This window comes from Diachasmimorpha longicaudata, chromosome 10 (assembly GCF_034640455.1).
Source record: "Diachasmimorpha longicaudata isolate KC_UGA_2023 chromosome 10, iyDiaLong2, whole genome shotgun sequence".
Taxonomy (NCBI): domain Eukaryota; kingdom Metazoa; phylum Arthropoda; class Insecta; order Hymenoptera; family Braconidae; genus Diachasmimorpha; species Diachasmimorpha longicaudata.
In genome coordinates this window covers 7,850,856-7,871,412 of record NC_087234.1, presented here as the reverse complement: position 1 = coordinate 7,871,412, position 20,557 = coordinate 7,850,856, and the positions used below count along the sequence as shown (strand labels likewise).

Sequence of the window (20,557 nt, the reverse complement as noted above, 5' to 3'; positions counted from 1 at the left end):
ATGTTTCATTCCTTAATCTGGGTAAACAAAAATTAAAAACAGACAGCTCCCCAAACTCGTTAGAATTGACGGTAGGCATCATTACTAGCATTGGGCTCGCCTGACTTCCGAGATGTGACCATCTACTTCAGTCTGCAGAGTCTTTGACTGCACGTCTTTCCTCCATCTTTCCGAATTGCCGCCATTTTCCCTAGAAAACGTGTTCGAGAACGTCCGAAAACGAGAAGATCGTACGAACGACGTCCCCCCCCCCTTTGGCCCTTGTCAATGATATACTGTCATTGCTGAAGTGAGGGTATGAGTTATTAAAGTGAAAATTGCTTCGTTTATGTATCATATTTTCTCAAAAATTATGAAAAACTTTGTAGTCAAAGTGAATTGAGTCCAATATTTGCAAGTGATTTGGGTAGATTATTATCCAGACTTGGAGGGATACTGCCAGGGGGTTTACAGGTGTTTTTCTCATGGATTTTTATACATTCCATCGAGAAAAATATGATCGGAGTGAGTACACTTGGAGTCAGCGGCCTTGCACATTGTGTAAAGATGATGCGAAAAACGTGAGTTTGCATTCTTTTTATCATATCATTTATCGTTGATTTGGGAGTTTCTCTATTAGATTATTGATCACAAGTGATTTGAGACAAATGAGATATGAAAATAGGTTAAATCGATGATGCAGGAAATCTGGTGAAGGTGAATTTCACTTGCTACAGTTATTTATTTATGTTTATTCTCGGTAAGACGTTCGTTCTATGATCTCACAGTTGCGTCTACAAAATACTTCAACTTTTTGTGCGAACATATTGTCATTGAAGAAATTTGCTTGAGATTAAATTTTTAATTAATTTCCATTACCCTCTCCCGATTCAATAAAAAAAAGTACAAAATTTTTGGTATCCAACTGAAATATTAAAGAACAAATCTATTAAATGTCTAGTACATGACAACAGTTTTTTATTTTTTCAGAGTTCCACCATTAACTCGTAAATGACTCCAAGCCCTAAATGCTCTTAAACTATAGATAATAAAGAAGATACAAGTGAAGATGCCGCACGTGACAAGAAAGTGGGAATTATTTCCCGGAAGAAATAGATTCTGTTGTGACGGTAGAATAATGATGGCACCACAAACTGGCGTATTCTACATAACTGTATGCCTGATTGCTGGAACGAGTGCATTATTTTTTGCATTTGAGTGAGATTTTATATTGCAATAATTTTCATTATTAGAACATCTGTTCCCAATACTAATGGCACCGTAACGAGAAATAATTATGGATATAGTATATATCGTGTACTTTCTTCTATTTTCAGTTGTCCATATCTCTCGATACACATAACACCAGCTATACCAGTCATTGGTGGTTTGCTTTTTATATTTGTAATGTCAGCATTACTCAGAACGAGTTTCAGTGATCCTGGAGTTATTCCCAGGGCAACGCCTGATGAGGCTGCCTACATAGAGAAACAAATAGGTATTTAAGTCTTTTCTTGAAGTTAAGAGTTTCTGTCAACGAGAAAAAGAATAGAGATCCTAAACAAGTCTAAATTGTCCGGAAAAACCAAAAATAAACACAGCAGTTGAAAAAAGTTCCATATGAATTATTCAATAAGGCCATATCTATTCTATTTTCCAAAATGCTTAACCACCTTACAGTATAGTACAGTATAGTATAGTGTAGTATAGTATTTCTCCAATTGTTGTACAATTTTGCCAATCCATATTTTTTTTCAGAAGTGCCAAATAATGGCAATTCACCTACTTATAGACCGCCACCAAGAACAAAAGAGATCCTTGTCAAAGGGCAATTAGTTAAATTGAAGTATTGCTTTACATGTAAGATATTTAGACCGCCCCGGGCGTCACATTGCAGTCTCTGCGACAATTGCGTTGGTACGTTGAATTGTGTTGTTGATAAAATGTTAGGTGATATTAATAGAGTTTTAATAGAATTTTGAAATTCTATGAATTTGACATTGGCATAGGATTTCATGACAACATGATCTATTACGCACAATTGAGTCCTTTTATTGCTCGATTCATTTGATGTTTTGACATTTAATTAGAAAAGTGAATAGTCATTTCACTGGACAAAAAAAAATGCAAAACTAGCTAAACTAGTTGGCGATCCTCAACATAAAACATCAAATGTGTCAGAAAATGGAGGGTCTTGATAGGTTCGTGAAGAAAATGCTATAAAATTTAATGCATGTAATGGTATGATGATCTAGAGGGATTCGATCATCACTGCCCGTGGGTAGGCAACTGCGTGGGTCGGAGAAATTACAGGTATTTTTATGCATTTATCGTATCCCTGGCATTTCTCTGTGTCTTCATCTTTGCCTGTGCAATCACACACCTCATTATGCGTGAGTATTTTTATCAGTAGCTATTGTGATTATTCACTTAAAGTTTGTCGCTGATTGACGTTGTTCGACACTTTTTCAGTTACCAGGAATGAGACTCCATTTTTGGAGGCTGTCAAGTTGTCTCCGGCAAGTGTAATCGTCGGGGTAGTCTGTTTTTTCTCGGTCTGGAGTATTCTAGGTTTAGCCGGCTTCCATACGTATCTCACAACGAGCAATCAAACCACCAATGAAGATGTAATTGTCATTTAATACGTAGTTGCTGACTATTTCAATTTGTGTGTAACATTTTGTTCTTTTGATCTTTTCAGATAAAGGGATCATTTTCGAGCAAACGAGAGCAAGAGAGTTTCAATCCTTACAGTCAAGGAAATATCTGTGAAAACTGTTTCTATGTGCTTTGTGGGCCCGCTCCACCTAGTCTCATCGGTAATATTTTATTGTATTTGATTGGAAATTTTTAATTCATTATATTGTACCTTTTTAAGTAAACATGAACAATGTCTTCCATAAATTAAAGATCGAAGAGGTGTAGTAACCCCTGGTTACAGAGCGGAGCATGAAAGAGTCGGTGAGGACTACGTAATTGCTAACAACAAAGCCTACGGGACTGTGAAAATCATTCAACCACAGGTAAAATTATCAATTTAGTCGATGGTGAATGTGCCAATCATTTTTGTACCTCATTTTATTATTTATTTTCCTATAAATCTCTCATACATTATGATGCATCGGTAAAAATATCCATGCTTTGCGATAATTTAATAAATTGCATAATATCATATGGAATAAAGAAATGAGTTATGTAATACAAACAAATTTCAGGTTAATGGAAACAGCATTCCACCGATGGATACCGAACTCAGTGGCTCGATGAACAATCTCGTATCAGGACGTCGTTCTCCACGAATAGAATCCCTGAACGGTGAGTTGATACTTGTAAGCCAGACGCAACGTCTGCCAGCAGCAATGCCGAGTTACCATCAGTATCCGAACAACGAAACGTACATTCCAAAGTATTCACGACGAGTTACCCAGGATCGTGTACCATCGGTTCTCTACTACGAATCCCAGAGATTCACTAGCCCTTCCCACGAAGAGCATAATTACAATTATCAACAAAAATACCCGCAAAGATATCGCGATGATTTTCACCCCTCCGCCGATAATAATTTGATCCACGATCAATACACCTTTGAACGTAAATACGGAGTTGATTTGAGAAAGTACCCCCGCGGCTACTCAGCTGATTTATTGAGCCACAAAGACGAAGAGTACAGAAATCATCCGGATCTTCAAAAATTCCCTCAGCGCTATTTTGATGATACGAATAGGCCCTTGTACTCACCACAATTCATCAAATACAATAATTTGAGGTGTAGTCAGCATGGATTCAAGTATCCCATTGGAAAAAATATTTTACCAAATCGTATTCTCGGCTCGGGGGGCATTCCCATTATTGGACAAGCAGCTATCGGACTTGTTGTCAATAAATTTGGATCGGCACCCTTGAATCATGAAATTTCTTTTGCTGACAATTCCTTGTGCTCGGGGGAGAGCATTGAGGATGATATTAATCGGAGATTTATCCTCGGCTCTATGAGCGATAACGATTGACAATTTTTTTTATTATTAAATATCAGCACTGTTGCACTATCGGTGGATAACTTGGTTATTGTGTTACTTTCATATAATTCTCACCGCTGAAATATTCAATTTCGATTTTATGGAATATTTCAAGTCCATCTCATTTGTGAGTTTTGCCTGAATAAGAAAATCCATGCATTGTTATTAATAAGTTAAAGATTGCACACGTTATAGTTTAAACAATTCAAGATAGAGAATTTACAAGATACGTCATTAAAACGGTGTTTCTTTGTTTATAATTACGACCTATTGTCGAGGGCTCAAGCTCGCGCTATTCGGTAAGTCCATCATCACTTGAATTTTTCATGCACATTTTGTATATTATTAAAAATATAGAGACAGTTTTTAATGGGGTTTTTTAATTATATATAAACATATGGGGAACATGGTGATTGCTTTGTTTCTAATATATGGGTGGTTTTTGTGACAGATGAATTTTCTCTCTAACCACCGAGCGTTTGAAATCAATATTTTTTAATTTCTTCAATGGACTCGGAATTGATTGGCAATGCATCCGTTTTAGCACAGTTCCAAGGTTTTCTTTGTAAACTCCTTGGTTTCTGTACTACTAATCCACAGGAGTTTGGCTATTCATTCTTACACTGCCAATAATTAGTGCCTTTTTTCCCTGAATTACAAATATTAATTTTGGAAATACTCGCAGCAATCATTTAAAATAAAAGAAACTGTGAATACAGTTGAAGCAATTAAAACCTTAAAAATTATGGTTAAATATTTTCAAAGAATTCAAGCGCTTTTTTAACTTATTCCAACAAAGATAGAGCATTTTTAGATCTTCGTCAATATTTGCTTCAGATTAGGAGATATTCCTCGAGAGTCTGGCTCAAAACAAGTCGACTTGAATAGAGAAAAATTATCAACGAATCAGTATTTAATGAAAAAAATGTGATTTAATTTTTGGTCGTAAATAATTTTATGGAAAAAATACTCTGTCGATGTTGAAATATAGCTATGGCTGATTTATTTCATTTCTATAGCACTGATTTTTCTTCTAGGCAGTACGACAAATAGTGTGAGCCACCTCGTCACCAACCAAGTTCCACTGGCCTCATTTAAAATACCCCCAATTGACATTGATGAGATAGCCCCACTGCCTTCGAGGCAATCTGGAATCATGTCCCCGGTGGGCACCAACAATGCATCACCAATGACAGCAGTGACACCACTGTCCGCCTCACGATTGAGGCTACTCCAAGACACAACTATGATTGAATCTGCCCTAGATCTAGATTCACTCGAGGACTCCAGTGTCGGTCGTGGTAGTCAAATGGGCCTCATTAAAATGGGGGTTGTTTAGAACAAATAATTGTTAATTAAGGGAAAATATATTTTTTTCTAGCTAGAGGAAAATTTTTGAGTTCACAAATGATAACTGAAGGGTTCAGTAGCGAAAAAAGTGTGGGAAGCAATGAGTCGGTACAATTTAGATAATTGTATTATTTTTTTATGGGAAGCTTGTTGAATGACATTATCGAACAATTAGGCATAATTGTGAAGGCACTGTTGTGATTACGTTCCTTTGTGCCTTGCCATTAATTTTAATTTCACGCTGTCACAAATTTTCACACCAATGGGCTACGATGTTGGTCAGCCATTGGAGCAGTTTGTTTTTATTATTATTATTATTATTATTATTATTATTATTATTATTATTATTATTATTATTATTATTTCACTGTTTTACTTTGATTGAAAGACATTTCGAGGAGAGGATAACACGGAAAACGTACAAAAAATAATACAGGAAAACTTCACGAATTCATTACAAAATTCTGTTGAACTTTGAGATACAAATGGAGGATGAAAAATATTTTATTAAACAACAATCAATAACAGCCATCTTTTTTATCAAATAACTTTTTTAATAGAGATCACCTCAATTTAATTTTCTGCAGAATTCGTTAGATTTTCCATTAGATTTTTCACGCATGAAAAAATGAAATTACGTGCCACTTTATGGATTTGGACAGCGTGGATAATTTACGGGTGAGTGAATGTAAATTGAGGGGTAAATGACTTTATTGCAATCACATACATATGCATTAATGTAATAATTACGCACAACTGAATTGATTTAATTTGTTACGCTTTAATTGCTTGAGCCCTTCTATTTGGGAAAAATTCATAGCATTTTTCCAACAGAGTGACGTGCAATAGCAGGGGTTCATTCTTTGACAAATGGAATTTGAGTTGAGAGCAAAATGTTGTGTCGGTTTCGAAGTATTGAATGGAGAAATTTTGAGAAATTGATTTTTTTTTTAATGTCAATAATTTTGCAACTGAAATTACAGAATTTTTTTTTTTTTCAAATAATAATCATTTGGGGAAATTTATTGTACAGTGTTATTCAAGGGAGAGAAGATATTTATGTAAATAATCAATGGAGAATGTAAATTCGTTGTAAAACTTCCAGAGTCGTTCGTGAAAGGTCTCAACTCAAAAGACCCGGTGGTGAGTGAGATTTTTTGAAAAGTCAGGCGACGAGCATTTCAATGTTTTACATATAGATACGTGAAGTGGATTATATAGAGATATATGAGAATAAGAAACTGACAAACGACAATTAAAACCACTGCCTGATAATTCTTATAAAATTGTTTTTTTTTCTTGAAATTTCATGCTAATTCTCTATTTTCTTGAAGTACTGTTGAAGTGCAAATCTCGTCTGTAAAACTCTGTGTAAACCTTCGAAAAACAGTCATTTACTTTGACACCCTCATTGGTACAAGAAGCTATTGATAATTGTTGGAGCAGAATGATTGATTGAGGTTTTAATTTGCCTTTGTACATAAGTTATGAAATTACTCTACGTGTATATACTACTACTACATTATACAAATAATATTAGAAAGACTATTATAATATAAATGCAAGTTGAAGAATGAATTTGTTGTTTAATTTTTTATGCGTGCAAATATTTACATGTCTCGTGTTCTAAGATTTCTCCATTTTTCTTGCCGCAACAATGAGAATATTAAATGAAAGAGAATGCAAGTGACGATGGTACAATGGTTTCCTTCAGAAGTGGTTTTATTTTTCATTAGTAATATTCTCTTATAAAAAAATTCATCAATAGCCGATAAACATAGTCTCGTGGGTATTCCTGAATCAAAATTAGTAAAGACAATGGATAATAATCGCAGCTATGAGGAACAGTGTCGTAGCTGCTAGGCCAGAGGCGTACACCATAAACTGTTTGTTGTTAACAAATTTTCCATGCTCAGTCGGCTCGGTTTTCATCTCATTTTGACAGTAGAATTCGGAAGGATCTGGGAATAGTAGAGTTTAAGAAATAATTTTCACACATTTTAGACAATAACTTACCAATTTGCAACTCCAACTCTTTTTGGACACTGCTCTCTTGAACTTGGAGGTCGAGAAGCTCTTGAAGAGATAGGAGAGCCTCTTGGGGACCTTCGCCAGGAAACAAGTAGTCTGATAATGTTATACGACTCTGAGGGAGGGCGACAAGAACTCTTCTAGGAGGTTCATGGAGAGTAACGTTATCTGAAATTTTTTAAAGCCAGTTTTTAACGCAAAATTACGTAAATTCAGTGAGACGGTCTATATAAAGTTTTATTAGATCTGCTACTAATCCCATAAAAAAAATATATAAACTTATATTGAATTGACTTCTATCACACATATTTTTTTATGAATTATCCCATTTGGATAGGGAAATCATTCTAGCAATCTCATTTACAAGCAATAGTGTACCTCAATTTTCAATTTTACCTTCAGGCAATTCATTGTCTTCTTCCAACAAACTATCCCAATGCATTTCCAACCGGCTCGCCAATGACCGCATAATATCTTGTTTGATAGCATCCGTTGCTTCAGCGACTGTTGACTTTTGATGAACGAAAGTTTGGCTGCCAATTTGCCCGACCAATCGTATCGAGGCAGCGCAATTCACTTCTCTGATTTCCCTATCGGATTTCTTCGACTGAGAGAATAATTATATTACGACAAATGAAAAAAGACGCTCTTCATTCAAATTAGAATTAAACTTCTGTTCGCAAAATAGAAGCAGAAGTCTCTTTCACTTACACATGGAACATAAATAGCAGCCTGAAGTGATTTATCACTGGCATCGGATTCGTTGCTCTTGGATTCTTTCCTCTCCTTTTTCTTCTGATTCCCAATAATTTGAATTAATTCGTCGGGGAGTCTCCTGTCACCTTCGATTATAACAAGCGAAGAATTCACGACACCAGCCACATCCTTGAGAATTTTTTGCAGCTGCTGTTTCAAGGTTTCCGATTCTTGCCCATCAGCAATAGGGAATGTCTGGTCAAAGTCTAGTCTGGTCTCCAGCTGGTACCATTTTGTGATTTTTGCCTCAAATTTCCAATCTGCACTTTTCAATGAGCTATTCGATTTAACATCGAACGACTTGCAAACAAATCTGAAAAGTCAATAGCCATTGAAATGACGAAGGAGCGTTTTTTTATACAGATTTATGGATAAAAAGAATCATCAAAATCATGGAAGCGTGGAAATTACCTGTGAGTTGAACTGTTAAATGCAAGAATGAGGCTCTCCCGGGGATTATGCCCATATAAATATGAATTGGACTGAAAATTTTTGTGGAGAGAAGAAATAATGAACTTCAGTCGTTGTGTAGAATCGTTGTCACTGAAACAGTCATTGGGCGCAACCACAAATATTCCCAGGACCCACATCCCGCCTGGTAACATTCTCGTAACCTAATAAAAATACGCAATCAATTCCACCCCTTTCTATTATCCGAAAAATTTACCCCCCCCTCCCCTTTGAAATTTTGCCTTACGTGTATGGCATGATCTGCCACCCAACTACTTGGCACATCTTTCACTGATTTTATAGACCTAATGGGGGACTCCTGTTGAACATTCGTTGTTGAACCAATGAGGGTCTCCTCGATGACGTCTTTTGGAGCTGGTGGTGGAGTTCTCGCCAGATGAACAACATAATCTTGTTTGTCAGTGCTCTTTATGAATCAAAAAGACCCTAAATTAGAGGATGAAATAATATATATGCGAAAAAAAAGAAACACCCAGTGAATCGGTTGAGAATTGATTTAAATTGATTTACAGATTTTCTCCGACTTTTATCCTTGAAAATATATAGTTTCTTGCATCGTGTCGATCAACATCTGGTAACATTAACCTCGGGAACTGAATAATTCTGATTGAACATTTCAAACCTGTCCCAGGATGAGGCCAACAGTGTATGTGTCCAGATCTGACAGACTGATCAAATAATTGAGGATGCCTTCCTCGGCGTATATCAATCGTCCCATGATCCAGTATCCGTGACACTTGATGGTTCTCCTTAAACACGTTTATTCATCGAATAGAAGTTGTTGCACACATCAGCTGATCATTCAATTGAGTGCATCTGCGTAACGTGCATATGTGGGCCCCATTTGAGGACTGGGTATGGAAATTTATGCATGAGCGACTGAGAAACTGTTTAACCAATGAAGTTGATTGATACATCCTGTTGGATACTTTAAGATTGTTTAAAATTGATTATTTACCCTCGCAATTTATATAAAAGAAAATAATCACATTCAAATTTTCGCGGGGAAATTTCTTTGAGGAGATTCTAGAATCGTCCGAGAGAGGGCGCCAAATGTGTACTTCTCACAACGCTTTTTTCCACAGGGAGTGAGGGTAGTGGCAATAACTGTTGTTCTCAGTTTGAATGTTGTTGAATGATCTTTAAAGTTTTGATCGGATTTTACCATGTCTCAGACTTGAACAGGAATATTGAACCTCATTCTGGGCATAAAAATCAGTGATTTTTACTGGACTTTACTGATCGCAATGAGACCAACATCAGTGGGACGTAAGTCATCTCTGAATCCCGTTCGTGTGTCAACACTGGGTGACAAGGGTTCAGCTCGTCCAGATTCACGAAAGACGTTGAAGCAGAGAGCATCATCGATAGGCGATGGTTCCCAAATACCTAGACCCAGAATGCGAAATGACTCTACCGAGAGGGCCAGCATCAGGCCGTCGACGTCAAGAGCAACCGGTAATAATTATTATTTAGTTGGTGGGAAAGGGATTGAAAATAAAATTGGAGGGACTTATTTTTATTTACTGGCTCATTAAATCAAGTAAATACTAATATTAAAACTAAATTATCAACTAGTCTAACAATATTGAACATTTATCAATCACCAACAGCAACCCCAGTGTCATGCTTGCGTCCTCCCAGTGAGATTGGAAGTCTGGCCAGAGGCCGTTCTCCCTCAGCGGAACGTGCCAGCGTTATAGGTGCTGCCAAGGGTCCAAAAAAAGATACGAGACCATTGAATGACAAGAGCTATCAAAATCTAATGCTCAGTAGAATCGACAATTTCTTCAGTGACACCCAACAATCGGCGATTCTCAATCCATCAGGAAGTTTAAAGCCAGTGTCCCTGAAAATATTCGTTAATGCATCGGATTTTCTCCTGAAACTCTTCGAGTACAAGCAGAAATTGAGTCTCACCAATTACATGGAAGAGCTACCAAAAATAGCCAAAAAACTTCATTATCCTGGTGTAATGGCGAAATCCTGGTTGAAAACAGCCAACACGATGCACTCATTTCCCCACGTCCTCGGATGGCTGTCCTGGCTCGTGGAACTTTGTGAAGTCAAGGATTTTGCCAATCAGACATTCCATCTGAATGCTCTACCCTTCAACGACAGCGATCATGGTGAAGTGATAAATCGCAGTCTGTTCTTAGCACTTCTGGAGCTTTATCAAGTATGGAATGGAGGTAAAGAGGAAGAGGAGAAAGCACTGGAGGCCAAACACACCGATGAAATAGCTAATCAGTGTGGCTTCACCGAGGAAGACGTTGAAACAGCACAGGCTGAATTGGAGGAATCATTGAGAAAACAGCAGGCACTACTTCAGGACGATCAGATTATCATGGATCAATTGAATGAATGCACTGAAAAATGCAGCATGCTGGCTGCTGATGAAAGTAAACAGATTGCTCACTCATCAGCCCAGACAACATATTCAAGTACAATTGAGGTGGAAATGCAACAGTTGGATGCTAAATGGCAGTTGTTTGACAGGGAAGAACAGAAGTGCGACGCTAAACAGGATGAACTCAATGATATTATTCAACAGCAGACGATGAGCATCGATGAGAGAGATGAGATTCTCCATCAGTGTTTGCAGATTCAGGGATATATCAACAGTTTTAATGATCATGTTGAGGAGATGGAGAAAGAGGCCTGGGCAATGGGCATGAAAGCATCGAAAGCTCGTGATCAGTTTGACAAATCTATATTAGCATTCAACAAGGACATCGTCATTAATATAATAAATGATATTGCTGGAAATTTGGATGAATTGAAGATGCCTGAGACATTCCCCACAATGGACATTGTGGAGGTACTGAAACAAAAGGCCGAAACAATCAACAATTTGAAAAATACCATTAAAAGAGAATTGAGCAGTTGTGAAACAATTATTGATAAAGATTCGACTAAATTGGAAACACTGCTCGATAGGATCAAAATTCTGGATCAGGAGAAGAATGAAATGGTGTTGAAAAATAGCGAGACGAGACAGTGTATTAAGAAATTGAAGGAGCACGCTGAGGATGAGATGAATAAGTGGCTGGATGCCCTTCAGAAGGTACACGCCGATATAAAAGATTTGCAACAGTCTTGCCCGGATGTTCAGGCGATGGAGAATGAAGTGGCCGAGGCTCACGAGAAATTAGACGCTGTTAAAAGGAGGAAAGCTCATCTGGAACAATGGGCGCAAATTTTTTTCGCCAAGCTTTTCGAAACATTGGCGTCTCATAGAAATGAGATGCACAAGCATCTTACAAAATGTCAAACTGATTGCTCAAACTAATTCTGATGACTAGTTACGACTGTTTGTGTGATTCACGCGCCGTATTTGAATCTGCCGCGTCGAACACAACTCGAAAAACGTCTTACGGATAAAGTTAGCCGACATCTTATGTGTCTAACTTCATTTATGTGCTTGTGCCTTTATAAATAAACGATTCGATATATCAGATATCTTCAGTGTGTTTCATCTTTTGTATAACATATATAATATCGATCAATTATTCTTCATATAAAGAGTGGTAATAGCATGATTTCATAATCCTTACTAAACTATTAATGGAAAAATAAAATAAGTTTAGACATGGACAATGTGCAGTGGAAAAAAATAGTTAAGAGAGATGATGATATAATGACTGCTTTAAATTTATCGAGATGATTTTATTTTTATCGTGCGCCATCAGCCTTCTTCCTTATGACATTTTCGATATACTTCGCAGCTTCCTTTTGCTTCAAATCCACCAGCAAATCCAACAATGTGCTCATGGTAAACCCCTGAACCTGAAGAACCAAGACAACTCTCGTTATAATGATATTTGGCATATTGTGAGACAAAAGGAAGGGGGGAAAAATGTATTGTCGGACCACCTCAATAAAAAGAAATAAACATGTGTACATAAACGAATAAATAAATAAATTGCCCTGGAGATGGTGAGATGCATACCTGTGCAAATGTTAGAATGGTTAACGCAGGACTAGCCCCCGACTTTTCCAAGGCATTCGAAAGAAATGTATGGCAGCCAAGTCGTTGAGCAAGTGACTTCCAGCCATTATTACTTTCCAAAATATTTCCCAAATCCGTTATTTCATCCAACTCAAGCCAATCGAGATCTCCTTCATTATCCGCATCCATAATCTCCTCCTTGATTTTGACCTCGAACTCTGCATTGTTGGACTCAATACCAGACGAAAAAATATCACTGACATCTTTATTTTTCGTTGCAAGGTCAAAAGACGATTGTCCATCAAGATCATCCTCATCATTGGAATCGGTCTCCTGCTTAATATCCTCAGATCCATCATGCTCCTCCTCCTCATTAGCATGATTAATTGGAGATGCTCTCTGGTTATTCCTAATGGATGGATCAGCTCCATATTTGGTGAGTAACTTGCAGAGTTCTCGAGCACGATTGCCTGTATCAACAACCGCAGCATGTAGTGCCGTATTTCCCCCGAAGTTCTGTTGATTAACATTAACACGTGTGTTCTCGAGAAAATATTTGACAATATCGATGTGTCCCCCCTCCACAGCAATGTGCAATGCAGTTCGTCCATATGACCGCTCTGATTTATTAACATCAGCACCAGCTTTGACAAGCAACTTAATGGCCGGCACAGAGCCAGCCTCAGCTGCCAATTGGAGTGCAGTCCAGCCAGCATCATTATCCTGCTCAATATTGACATTACCTTTTATCAATGCATCGACACACTGCCAATTTTCAGGCTGCTTGACAGCTTCATGAAGAGCATAGGAGCCATGACTGTCGCAAGCATTGGGATCACTTCCCAAAAGTAAAAGAGCTCGAACAATGTCAGCTTGATTGAGAATAACTGCGTAGTGAAGGGGAGTCTTTCCTGATGCACTCTCGATGCTCACGAGATCATTCAACTCTGGATATCCAGCTATGAGTGTCAGAATGTATTTGGCAATGTCCCTCTGGTGATGGCGAATAGCTGCGTGAAGTGGAGTGTCACCGTAAGAAGTTCTCTCCTTCAGTATCTTTATCACATTCTCATCAAGTTTAGAATTGTTCTTGAGTGATTCAACTGCTCTTTTCAAAATATTAATTGCAAAGTTTGAACCTTCTGGAGTAGCTCGATGTTGTGGCCCATCTGTCTCTAACATGGGTACAAATTGTAGTTGGGGATCATCGTCCAATGCCATGTACTCTTCCAGATTAATGTTGGCGAGGCAATCTCGAAACTCAGCAGAATCACATTTCTCATCCAATAATTTTTTCAATTCTGCTGATCGTTCGCTGACTGTCATGGGTGCGATGACAGACTTCCACGTGGCCAAAGCATGATTTGACATTGTTGTTGTTGAGTCTATCATGTTGGACAAATCAACACTCTCTGAATATGACATTCGTGGGCGTTTTGTGGGCCTCTGGAGGAGATTATTCATCGGTTTGTAAGTGAACTGCATGGGCTCTGAGCAATCACCATCAGTCGGTCTCTCCAATTGAATATAAACCGTCTTTGACTCTGTAATATCTCTGTCTTTGTAAGGAGGTGTACGAAAAACAATTGCGTATTGGTGGTGCACATCGAGTTCCGAAAATTTACCATAGTCTGTCCAAATCTCGTTGTCCTTATCGTCCAATTCGAAGAATTTGATTTTAATATTCTTTTTTCCCACTTTTTCCACCAGGAGAAAAACTTCCTCGTTGCCAGCACAACTGCTCGCGTATTTATCAATTCGGCAGATTTTAAGCTCTCCAGTTAAGGCGCTCTTCAAGTTGTTGATTGTATTCGAGTAGACAGGCTGACTCTTTGGTTCCATAACTCCGTGTTCGTTCTTAACGAAGGCCTGAAAGCATAGCGCAACACTGTTCAGGTCCATCCACTTTTGGGCAGAGTCTGCCTCCATTCGTATCTCAGTATCTTCGCGAACATTCAGGGAAGTTCTGTTTGGGTCCCTTCGGCGAATTTCCTCGAGCTTCTCGGCCCTCATCTTCTTCATTAACTCGTCTTTTATGTGCTTCTTTGCAGTGTGAATTATGCCCATGCCTACGAAGGAGGCGATGTAATCGTTTTCTTCTGACACTTCGATCTCGTAGGGAATGTCACGCTCGTCATTCCCCACACGTTTTACCAGGTGATGAGCATGAGGTATTCGGCGTTCCGTATTCTTTGTAACGATTGTGCATCGAATTATCATCGTGCCTATTCCATTTAACAGCTGTAAAATTCATATGTAAATCATTAATAAATGACTGACAATTGAGGGCCATATCAGATGATCAAAATGGAAACGAAAATTGATTCTAGGGGTTAAATAAATAAATAGAAAATAAATTATTATGGCGTCGATTCAGTTTTTACGCAATCATTTAATGACATGGAACTAATTGTATTTTCCATTGTCTACTAGATATATTCTGCCTACCTTCACAGTAGGCACCTGTCGCTTCCTTCTCGACGTGGAGCTGGCACTTGATAAGCTCCCATGTGTCCCCATCATCTCTGATTTGTATCTAAATCGAAATTTCTCAACTGGCTGATCCAGGATTTTGATTTCTGGTGGATCCATAGGTTCAGCAGTAAAACCTTGAACCAAATTATCAGGTATTAGTGTCTTAATTTTTTATTCAAGCATGTGTGAGCTTTCGAATTAAAATATAAATGAAAAAAAGCTTATAGGTGTAGTTTTAAGACAGATCAAATATTACTCTTGCTAATTGAATCATTTATTCTATATCGATAAGTATCCAGTGCTCCAAATTCTGTTGTCATTATCATTACTATTATTTTTCTAAATAATTAACCGAGTTCACTGTTCGTTATTGCAGCTGAGCTACGCTGAAATAAATTATTGTTCAGCTACAAGTGATAATTGTTTGCCAACACCTTCCGTTTTTTTCATCCTATGCCTTACTGTTGAAATACGCATGTACCTCCAGGTTCTCCCAGCCTTAGAAGAGTGCTCTCAGAACACGATCCCAGGAAGTCCAAGTCTTCAGGAGATGATACCGTCATTGGTGACGCCATGCAAGATGACTCCGGAGAATTCATATATGGAGTCGTCACCGGCATGTGAGCCGACGCAATTGAGATATCTGCGCCAAGAAAAATCGTTTTACATTAATTATTGTGATAGTAATTTACCTAAGAGAGGCTATCCTAGGGTTATTGATGTGTGGACATCAGCACAACTTAGGGTTAGGCTAGATGTTGACGTCAATCCACATCTTGCACATAAAATTCATTTCAAACAAATAAATTACCGTAATTGTAAAAACTCTGAGGGTCGGCGAGTGCATTCTGCAGGAAATTAATATTGTCGTATTTCTCAGGCATTATTGACCAGTGATTTTGAAGAAAATGAGATGGAACGACACCAGTGTAAATCTTTTGGTTATAGACACTCGGGTATTGATAAAATAATGAAGCTACGATCGGTTGGAGTAACACGCACAATCTGACTCGTAGTTGTTGGACTCACCTTGTTAATTGGTCCCTTGCAATTCTTGTTTATCTGGTAATACGTCATCCAAGGCCTTGTGATTAAAAACTGTCGGTTCTTCCCCGAATGAAGCACGCCAAGAGGAACCAATCACGTGGCAGCCCAGCACCACTGTTGGTTGTGTTCGTTCGTCAATGAATTTGTGAGTTGAATGTGTGAAGATTTATGGAGGTGGGGAGTTTGGAGAAGTCCGCACACAGGGAAATCCCCTAGGAAGACGTTTCTTTATTTCTTTTTCTTGGCAATTTGTTGGTGCTAAATGCAGAACTCTACATTACCATAATGACAATGTTTTTTTCGATTATTTGGTGATGAAATCACATGTGTTTATGACCAATATATGCTTTAATTAATTATATTTTACTGTTTCAAGTGAGTACCCAGTTATTCATTCTTTTCCTTGTAGTGCACGTTTTTTGCGATTTACAAACTTGTAACGACGATTTATCTGGTGAACGTGTTCAATAGGACAAATTAGAAATGAAGAGATATAAATCCATTCCCCTGAGATGAACATGACTTATAGGAAATTTGCATTTTCTTTCACACATAAGTCGATAAAATAGCATACATGCAGAAGCATTCTGATTGTATGATTTCTTGATGAAAAATTTAAGGTCGAGATTACTTTTTCGTATTTCTCACAGGTGTAGAACGAAGAGGATATCTAGCGACATGAGTGATGAAGTTGCCTTGTCTTTTCAATCTAACATCTGAAACTCCAACGAGACCAGTGATACAACTCAAGCCTCAATAACATTTCTTCACGCCCAATAACCAGTCGTAGCTGTCCATGCGATTAGAGAGACGAGGCTCTCTTTCGATAACACACTTGTTCGAAAGTCGGGAGGGGATTGAGTAAAGTGATAGGAGGATATATATAGAAGTGAAACGAGGCAAACAGGGTATCTTCCTGTCACTCGTCACTCGAGTATTACTGACATTTCAATAGTTTAATTGTAAAAATTCTTATCGAAAAATAAGTAAATAAATAAATAAATGGCCAAGCACGAGAAAATTGGAATTATTGGCAGGTAAAGGGCAAAATTAAATGAAACACGAATGGGAATTTCTCCTTCATAAAGTACACTGCACTTATTTTTCTTTGTTTCTCAGCGGTATCATCGGCAGAAGCTGGTCTATGCTGTTCGCCAGTGTTGGGTACAATGTCATGATATACGACATAGTTCAGAAACAAATTGACAATGCCCTCACAGACATTTACCAACAGCTAAAGAGATTGGAAGCCAACAAACTCCTTCGCGGATCATTCACTGCTGATCAACAATTTGCATTAATCAAAGGTAATTTTTTCGAAATAAATTGTAATGCAAATTAAATTTTTATGGAATTTCCCCAGGTACATCGAGTCTTGCAGAAGTTGTGAAGAACGCTAAACTCGTTCAGGAATGCGTTCCTGAGAAGCTAGACCTGAAGCAGAAGCTCTATGCTGAGCTTGACCAAGTCGTTGACGATAAGACAATTCTCTCCTCGTCAACATCGACATTCCGACCTTCCTTGTTTACTGAGAACCTCAAGCATCGAGCCCAAGTCATTGTTTCTCATCCTGTAAGGAAGTCTCTTGAATTTTTTTTATTTAGTTTTTCCCAGATTACAAGGAAAATTGAGATAGCATTGCATTTTTACTAGTTTTATTTCTGAGAAAGCTGTCTATATAGGAGCAATTGTTACGCAATTGCGAGATTAAATGAGAATTAGATAACAGAGTTGTTGGATTTCATTGATATTTACAAGTAGAGCTGATTTCAGTGATCGATTGGTAAATATTAACATTGAAAACGGCTGAATGACTGATTTTTTTCCAGGTGAATCCACCCTACTATGTACCACTGGTGGAAGTTGTGCCCAGCCCCTGGACAAAATCTGAAATTCCTGAGCAGGTGAAGGCCATTATGAAGGAGATAGGACAAGCACCAGTGGTCTTCGGCAGGGAGATCGATGGTTTTGCACTCAACAGAATTCAGTATGCACATTACTTAATTGTATTTCATAGTGAGTCAGAGTAACGCAAATTCTCTCACAGGTATGCCATTCTCAATGAAGCCTGGAGACTGGTAAATGATGGCGTTCTAAGTGTCAAGGACGTTGACATTGTCATGAGTGAGGGTCTGGGAATGCGGTATGCCTTCTTGGGTGCACTTGAAGCTGCACATCTCAATGCTGACGGTAAATCTGGGTTTATTTATGAAACTTTCAAATCAATAAATTAATGAGGGATTCCTAAATTTTTTTCTTCATAATTTCATACTTATGTTTCATTGTTAATGAAATTTTTATTCTATTGAAGAGTTGAAAAATTCCTGGTTATAGAGGACAGAAGTATAAACTCAGTTGAAATACCGTTAATTTTCTTTTACAAAAAAAAAAAAAACATTTTCAGGCATGAAAAAGTACTGCGAGAGCTATAATAAATCAATATACGACGTGAGTCAGACATTCGGTCCCACTCCCAAATTCATTGGAAAAGAAGCAGAAAATGTATGTGCTCAGCTGGAGGAAATCTGCCCCCTGGATAAGCTTCAAGACAGACGAGCATGGAGAGACCTGGCACTTACTAAACTATCCATACTGAAGAAAGATTTGGATGAGGAAAGCAAGCAGTAAACCTGCGCGAATGACCTGTTCTGTCGTAGCTTGTGTGAATTCTTGTATTACGAATTGTTGGAAATAAAGTTGGAAACATACCTGTGTGTGGTTTCATGACTAGTGGGAAAGAGTTATTTCACGTGAATAGTGTGATTTTGACACTTTATTTTCTTATAATTTTTTTATTGTTAAAACAGAAAAGTTTATCGCTTTCCTCCTACTCTCGGTGCAGCCTTCTGCGTAACCTTAGTGGCTTTGTCCTTCTTGGCTGTTGCCTTTGTCTTGGGAGGAGCTGCGGCCTTCTTCACGGCTTTAGCGGCTTTCTTCTGTTCCTTGGCGACCCTGGATAATGAGACAGATTATTTTGTTTTTTTTTTCTCGAAGGAGTTTTGTCACAAAAAAAATGGAGCATGCCTCAATTAGCATATCGTGATTTATTTTTATTAAGATGTTGCCTAGATAAATTCTAATACCTAGGAAAGAGGGGAACCAAGTAGGACGTCTTCAATGGTCAATACTCCGAGATAGGCAGAGTGAAATTCAATAATTTTTCTTAATTTTGAAGCTCTGATTTTTAAATTTGAAATAAACATGTATCAGTGGATTTCTTTGGATGGTTTTCGAGTGCTTGACTATTGAAGGCGTTTCATTTTGTTCCACTCCTCTCAGGTTGCAATTTAAAAAAAAAATACTCCTTCCTCTCCGCAGAAATATAATTAATTGATTACAAAATTTTTAATGTTTGAGCCCGCAAAGCCAGACAGTGTTATCGAGGGATACAATTCTGGGTGAAGCAGCCCTGCATAGAATTTTCTCTAAGACTAACTGAAATCTGGCGCAAATTAATTGATCGCGACAGAGGAACAGATGTCTGTTGACAAATTGTTATTTGATATTAAATGTCTTATACTAACTTGATTGCCTGTTCTCTCTGGGCTTTCCTGATCTCAGGCTTCATGTTTCGCTTAGCCAAAATGTCAGTAAGTGATGCACCCACGATAGCCCGGTTGAACTTCTGGGTACGACGTGTCCTCCGCTTGGCCTGCTCCTCCTCTTGGCCTTTCTTATGCTTACGCCTGGAGAGATTGAGAAATTAAATAATTAATAAATTGGGGTAACTGTGAAAACTGTGATTTCATGTTTCTGTAAATGTTCATGATTCAGGCTCAAATTTATTCATTCATTTATTAGAATAAAGGCTAAGAGAAATAATGAAATTTGACTGAAATGAAAGGGCAATTCCAAAAGTTCAATAATTAGTACCTGTAGAGGACTGTCCATGTAACCTTCCTGGGATTACGCTTCATCAAATGTGCGGCCTCACACTTGGAGTTGAGGAAAGTGAAGGTCTGTAAAAGGGCAACAATTGAATTAGGTTATGTCGGAATCGTTGTCACGTTACAGCTCCAATTGTTTATGTTTAAAATTTCTGCATTAAAAACAAAGTCCTTCAAGGCAAGTATAATTATAATTTATAAGAATAAAGAACAGCAAACACACCTTTCCATCAACTTTAACCATGGTTTTGCCATGGCCGGGGTAGATTTTGTATCCACTGTAAGCACAGAGACCAATCCTGAAAAGATAATCACAGAATAATAGTTGAACATCTTATGCATTACAATATCAAAATATTTTTGGAAAATCGTGGATGATGGCACACGAACAATCCGATTATTTAATCAACTCAAATCCTTCAAACTTACTTCATTTTGCTTTGTGGAAGGGGCTCGTAGCCACGTTATTCTCGCAAAGCAAACACCAAAATGGCCGATTTTTTGGTTTCTTTTTGTGAGCAAGCCCTTGGCAGTAAATCCCCCAGAGAAAATTTCGTTTAGCTGTAGGTAAAAAGGTTGACAACATGCCAGTG

At 37.9% G+C, this 20,557-nt stretch overlaps 6 protein-coding genes across 9 annotated transcripts; 3 read left to right on the top strand and 3 right to left on the bottom strand.

The window, feature by feature from the left end:
• The first annotated feature begins 191 nt into the window (after positions 1-191).
• On the top strand, positions 192-6,342 carry App (approximated). Of its 3 annotated transcripts, none has more exons than XM_064129379.1 (10): positions 227-560; positions 970-1,197; positions 1,317-1,477; positions 1,738-1,896; positions 2,235-2,372; positions 2,452-2,606; positions 2,681-2,798; positions 2,890-3,002; positions 3,195-3,294; positions 5,037-5,196. In XM_064129379.1, exons 2-10 carry the CDS (start codon positions 1,049-1,051, stop codon positions 5,051-5,053), a joined length of 1,110 nt encoding a protein of 369 aa, XP_063985449.1. In that variant the 5' UTR covers positions 227-560; positions 970-1,048; the 3' UTR covers positions 5,054-5,196. The 3 variants fall into 3 exon arrangements, with proteins under 3 accessions (XP_063985447.1, XP_063985449.1, XP_063985448.1); XM_064129378.1 differs by having other exon boundaries at positions 229-560; positions 5,033-6,342; XM_064129377.1 differs by lacking the exon at positions 5,037-5,196 and having other exon boundaries at positions 192-560; positions 3,195-4,293.
• Positions 6,343-7,049: 707 nt separating this feature from the next.
• On the bottom strand, positions 7,050-9,439 carry LOC135166793 (protein odr-4 homolog). The gene is made up of 7 exons (XM_064129398.1): positions 9,226-9,439; positions 8,830-9,009; positions 8,544-8,746; positions 8,088-8,445; positions 7,773-7,983; positions 7,362-7,544; positions 7,050-7,306 (listed from the first exon to the last, which is right to left on the bottom strand). The coding sequence occupies exons 1-7, from the start codon at positions 9,319-9,321 to the stop codon at positions 7,152-7,154; spliced, it is 1,386 nt and encodes a 461-aa protein (XP_063985468.1). The 5' UTR covers positions 9,322-9,439; the 3' UTR covers positions 7,050-7,151.
• Positions 9,440-9,654: 215 nt separating this feature from the next.
• Positions 9,655-12,063, top strand: LOC135166785 (kinetochore protein NDC80 homolog). The gene is made up of 2 exons (XM_064129373.1): positions 9,655-10,061; positions 10,217-12,063. Exons 1-2 carry the CDS (start codon positions 9,851-9,853, stop codon positions 11,893-11,895), a joined length of 1,890 nt encoding a protein of 629 aa, XP_063985443.1. The 5' UTR covers positions 9,655-9,850; the 3' UTR covers positions 11,896-12,063.
• Positions 12,064-12,076: 13 nt separating this feature from the next.
• LOC135166780 (nuclear factor NF-kappa-B p100 subunit) lies at positions 12,077-16,212 on the bottom strand. Of its 2 annotated transcripts, none has more exons than XM_064129346.1 (5): positions 16,060-16,212; positions 15,512-15,673; positions 15,004-15,164; positions 12,556-14,796; positions 12,077-12,392 (listed from the first exon to the last, which is right to left on the bottom strand). In XM_064129346.1, exons 2-5 carry the CDS (start codon positions 15,648-15,650, stop codon positions 12,279-12,281), a joined length of 2,655 nt encoding a protein of 884 aa, XP_063985416.1. In that variant the 5' UTR covers positions 15,651-15,673; positions 16,060-16,212; the 3' UTR covers positions 12,077-12,278. The 2 variants fall into 2 exon arrangements, with proteins under 2 accessions (XP_063985416.1, XP_063985415.1); XM_064129345.1 differs by lacking the exon at positions 16,060-16,212 and adding an exon at positions 15,842-16,053.
• A 105-nt stretch (positions 16,213-16,317) lies between these two features.
• On the top strand, positions 16,318-18,785 carry Had1 (beta Hydroxy acid dehydrogenase 1). The gene is made up of 7 exons (XM_064129419.1): positions 16,318-16,452; positions 16,728-17,114; positions 17,197-17,384; positions 17,441-17,649; positions 17,907-18,064; positions 18,125-18,267; positions 18,482-18,785. The coding sequence occupies exons 2-7, from the start codon at positions 17,080-17,082 to the stop codon at positions 18,703-18,705; spliced, it is 957 nt and encodes a 318-aa protein (XP_063985489.1). The 5' UTR covers positions 16,318-16,452; positions 16,728-17,079; the 3' UTR covers positions 18,706-18,785.
• Positions 18,786-18,832: 47 nt separating this feature from the next.
• Positions 18,833-20,535, bottom strand: LOC135166807 (large ribosomal subunit protein eL24). Its single transcript, XM_064129431.1, has 5 exons — positions 20,394-20,535; positions 20,188-20,263; positions 19,951-20,036; positions 19,602-19,763; positions 18,833-19,029 (listed from the first exon to the last, which is right to left on the bottom strand). Exons 1-5 carry the CDS (start codon positions 20,396-20,398, stop codon positions 18,891-18,893), a joined length of 468 nt encoding a protein of 155 aa, XP_063985501.1. The 5' UTR covers positions 20,399-20,535; the 3' UTR covers positions 18,833-18,890.
• Positions 20,536-20,557: the final 22 nt, after the last annotated feature.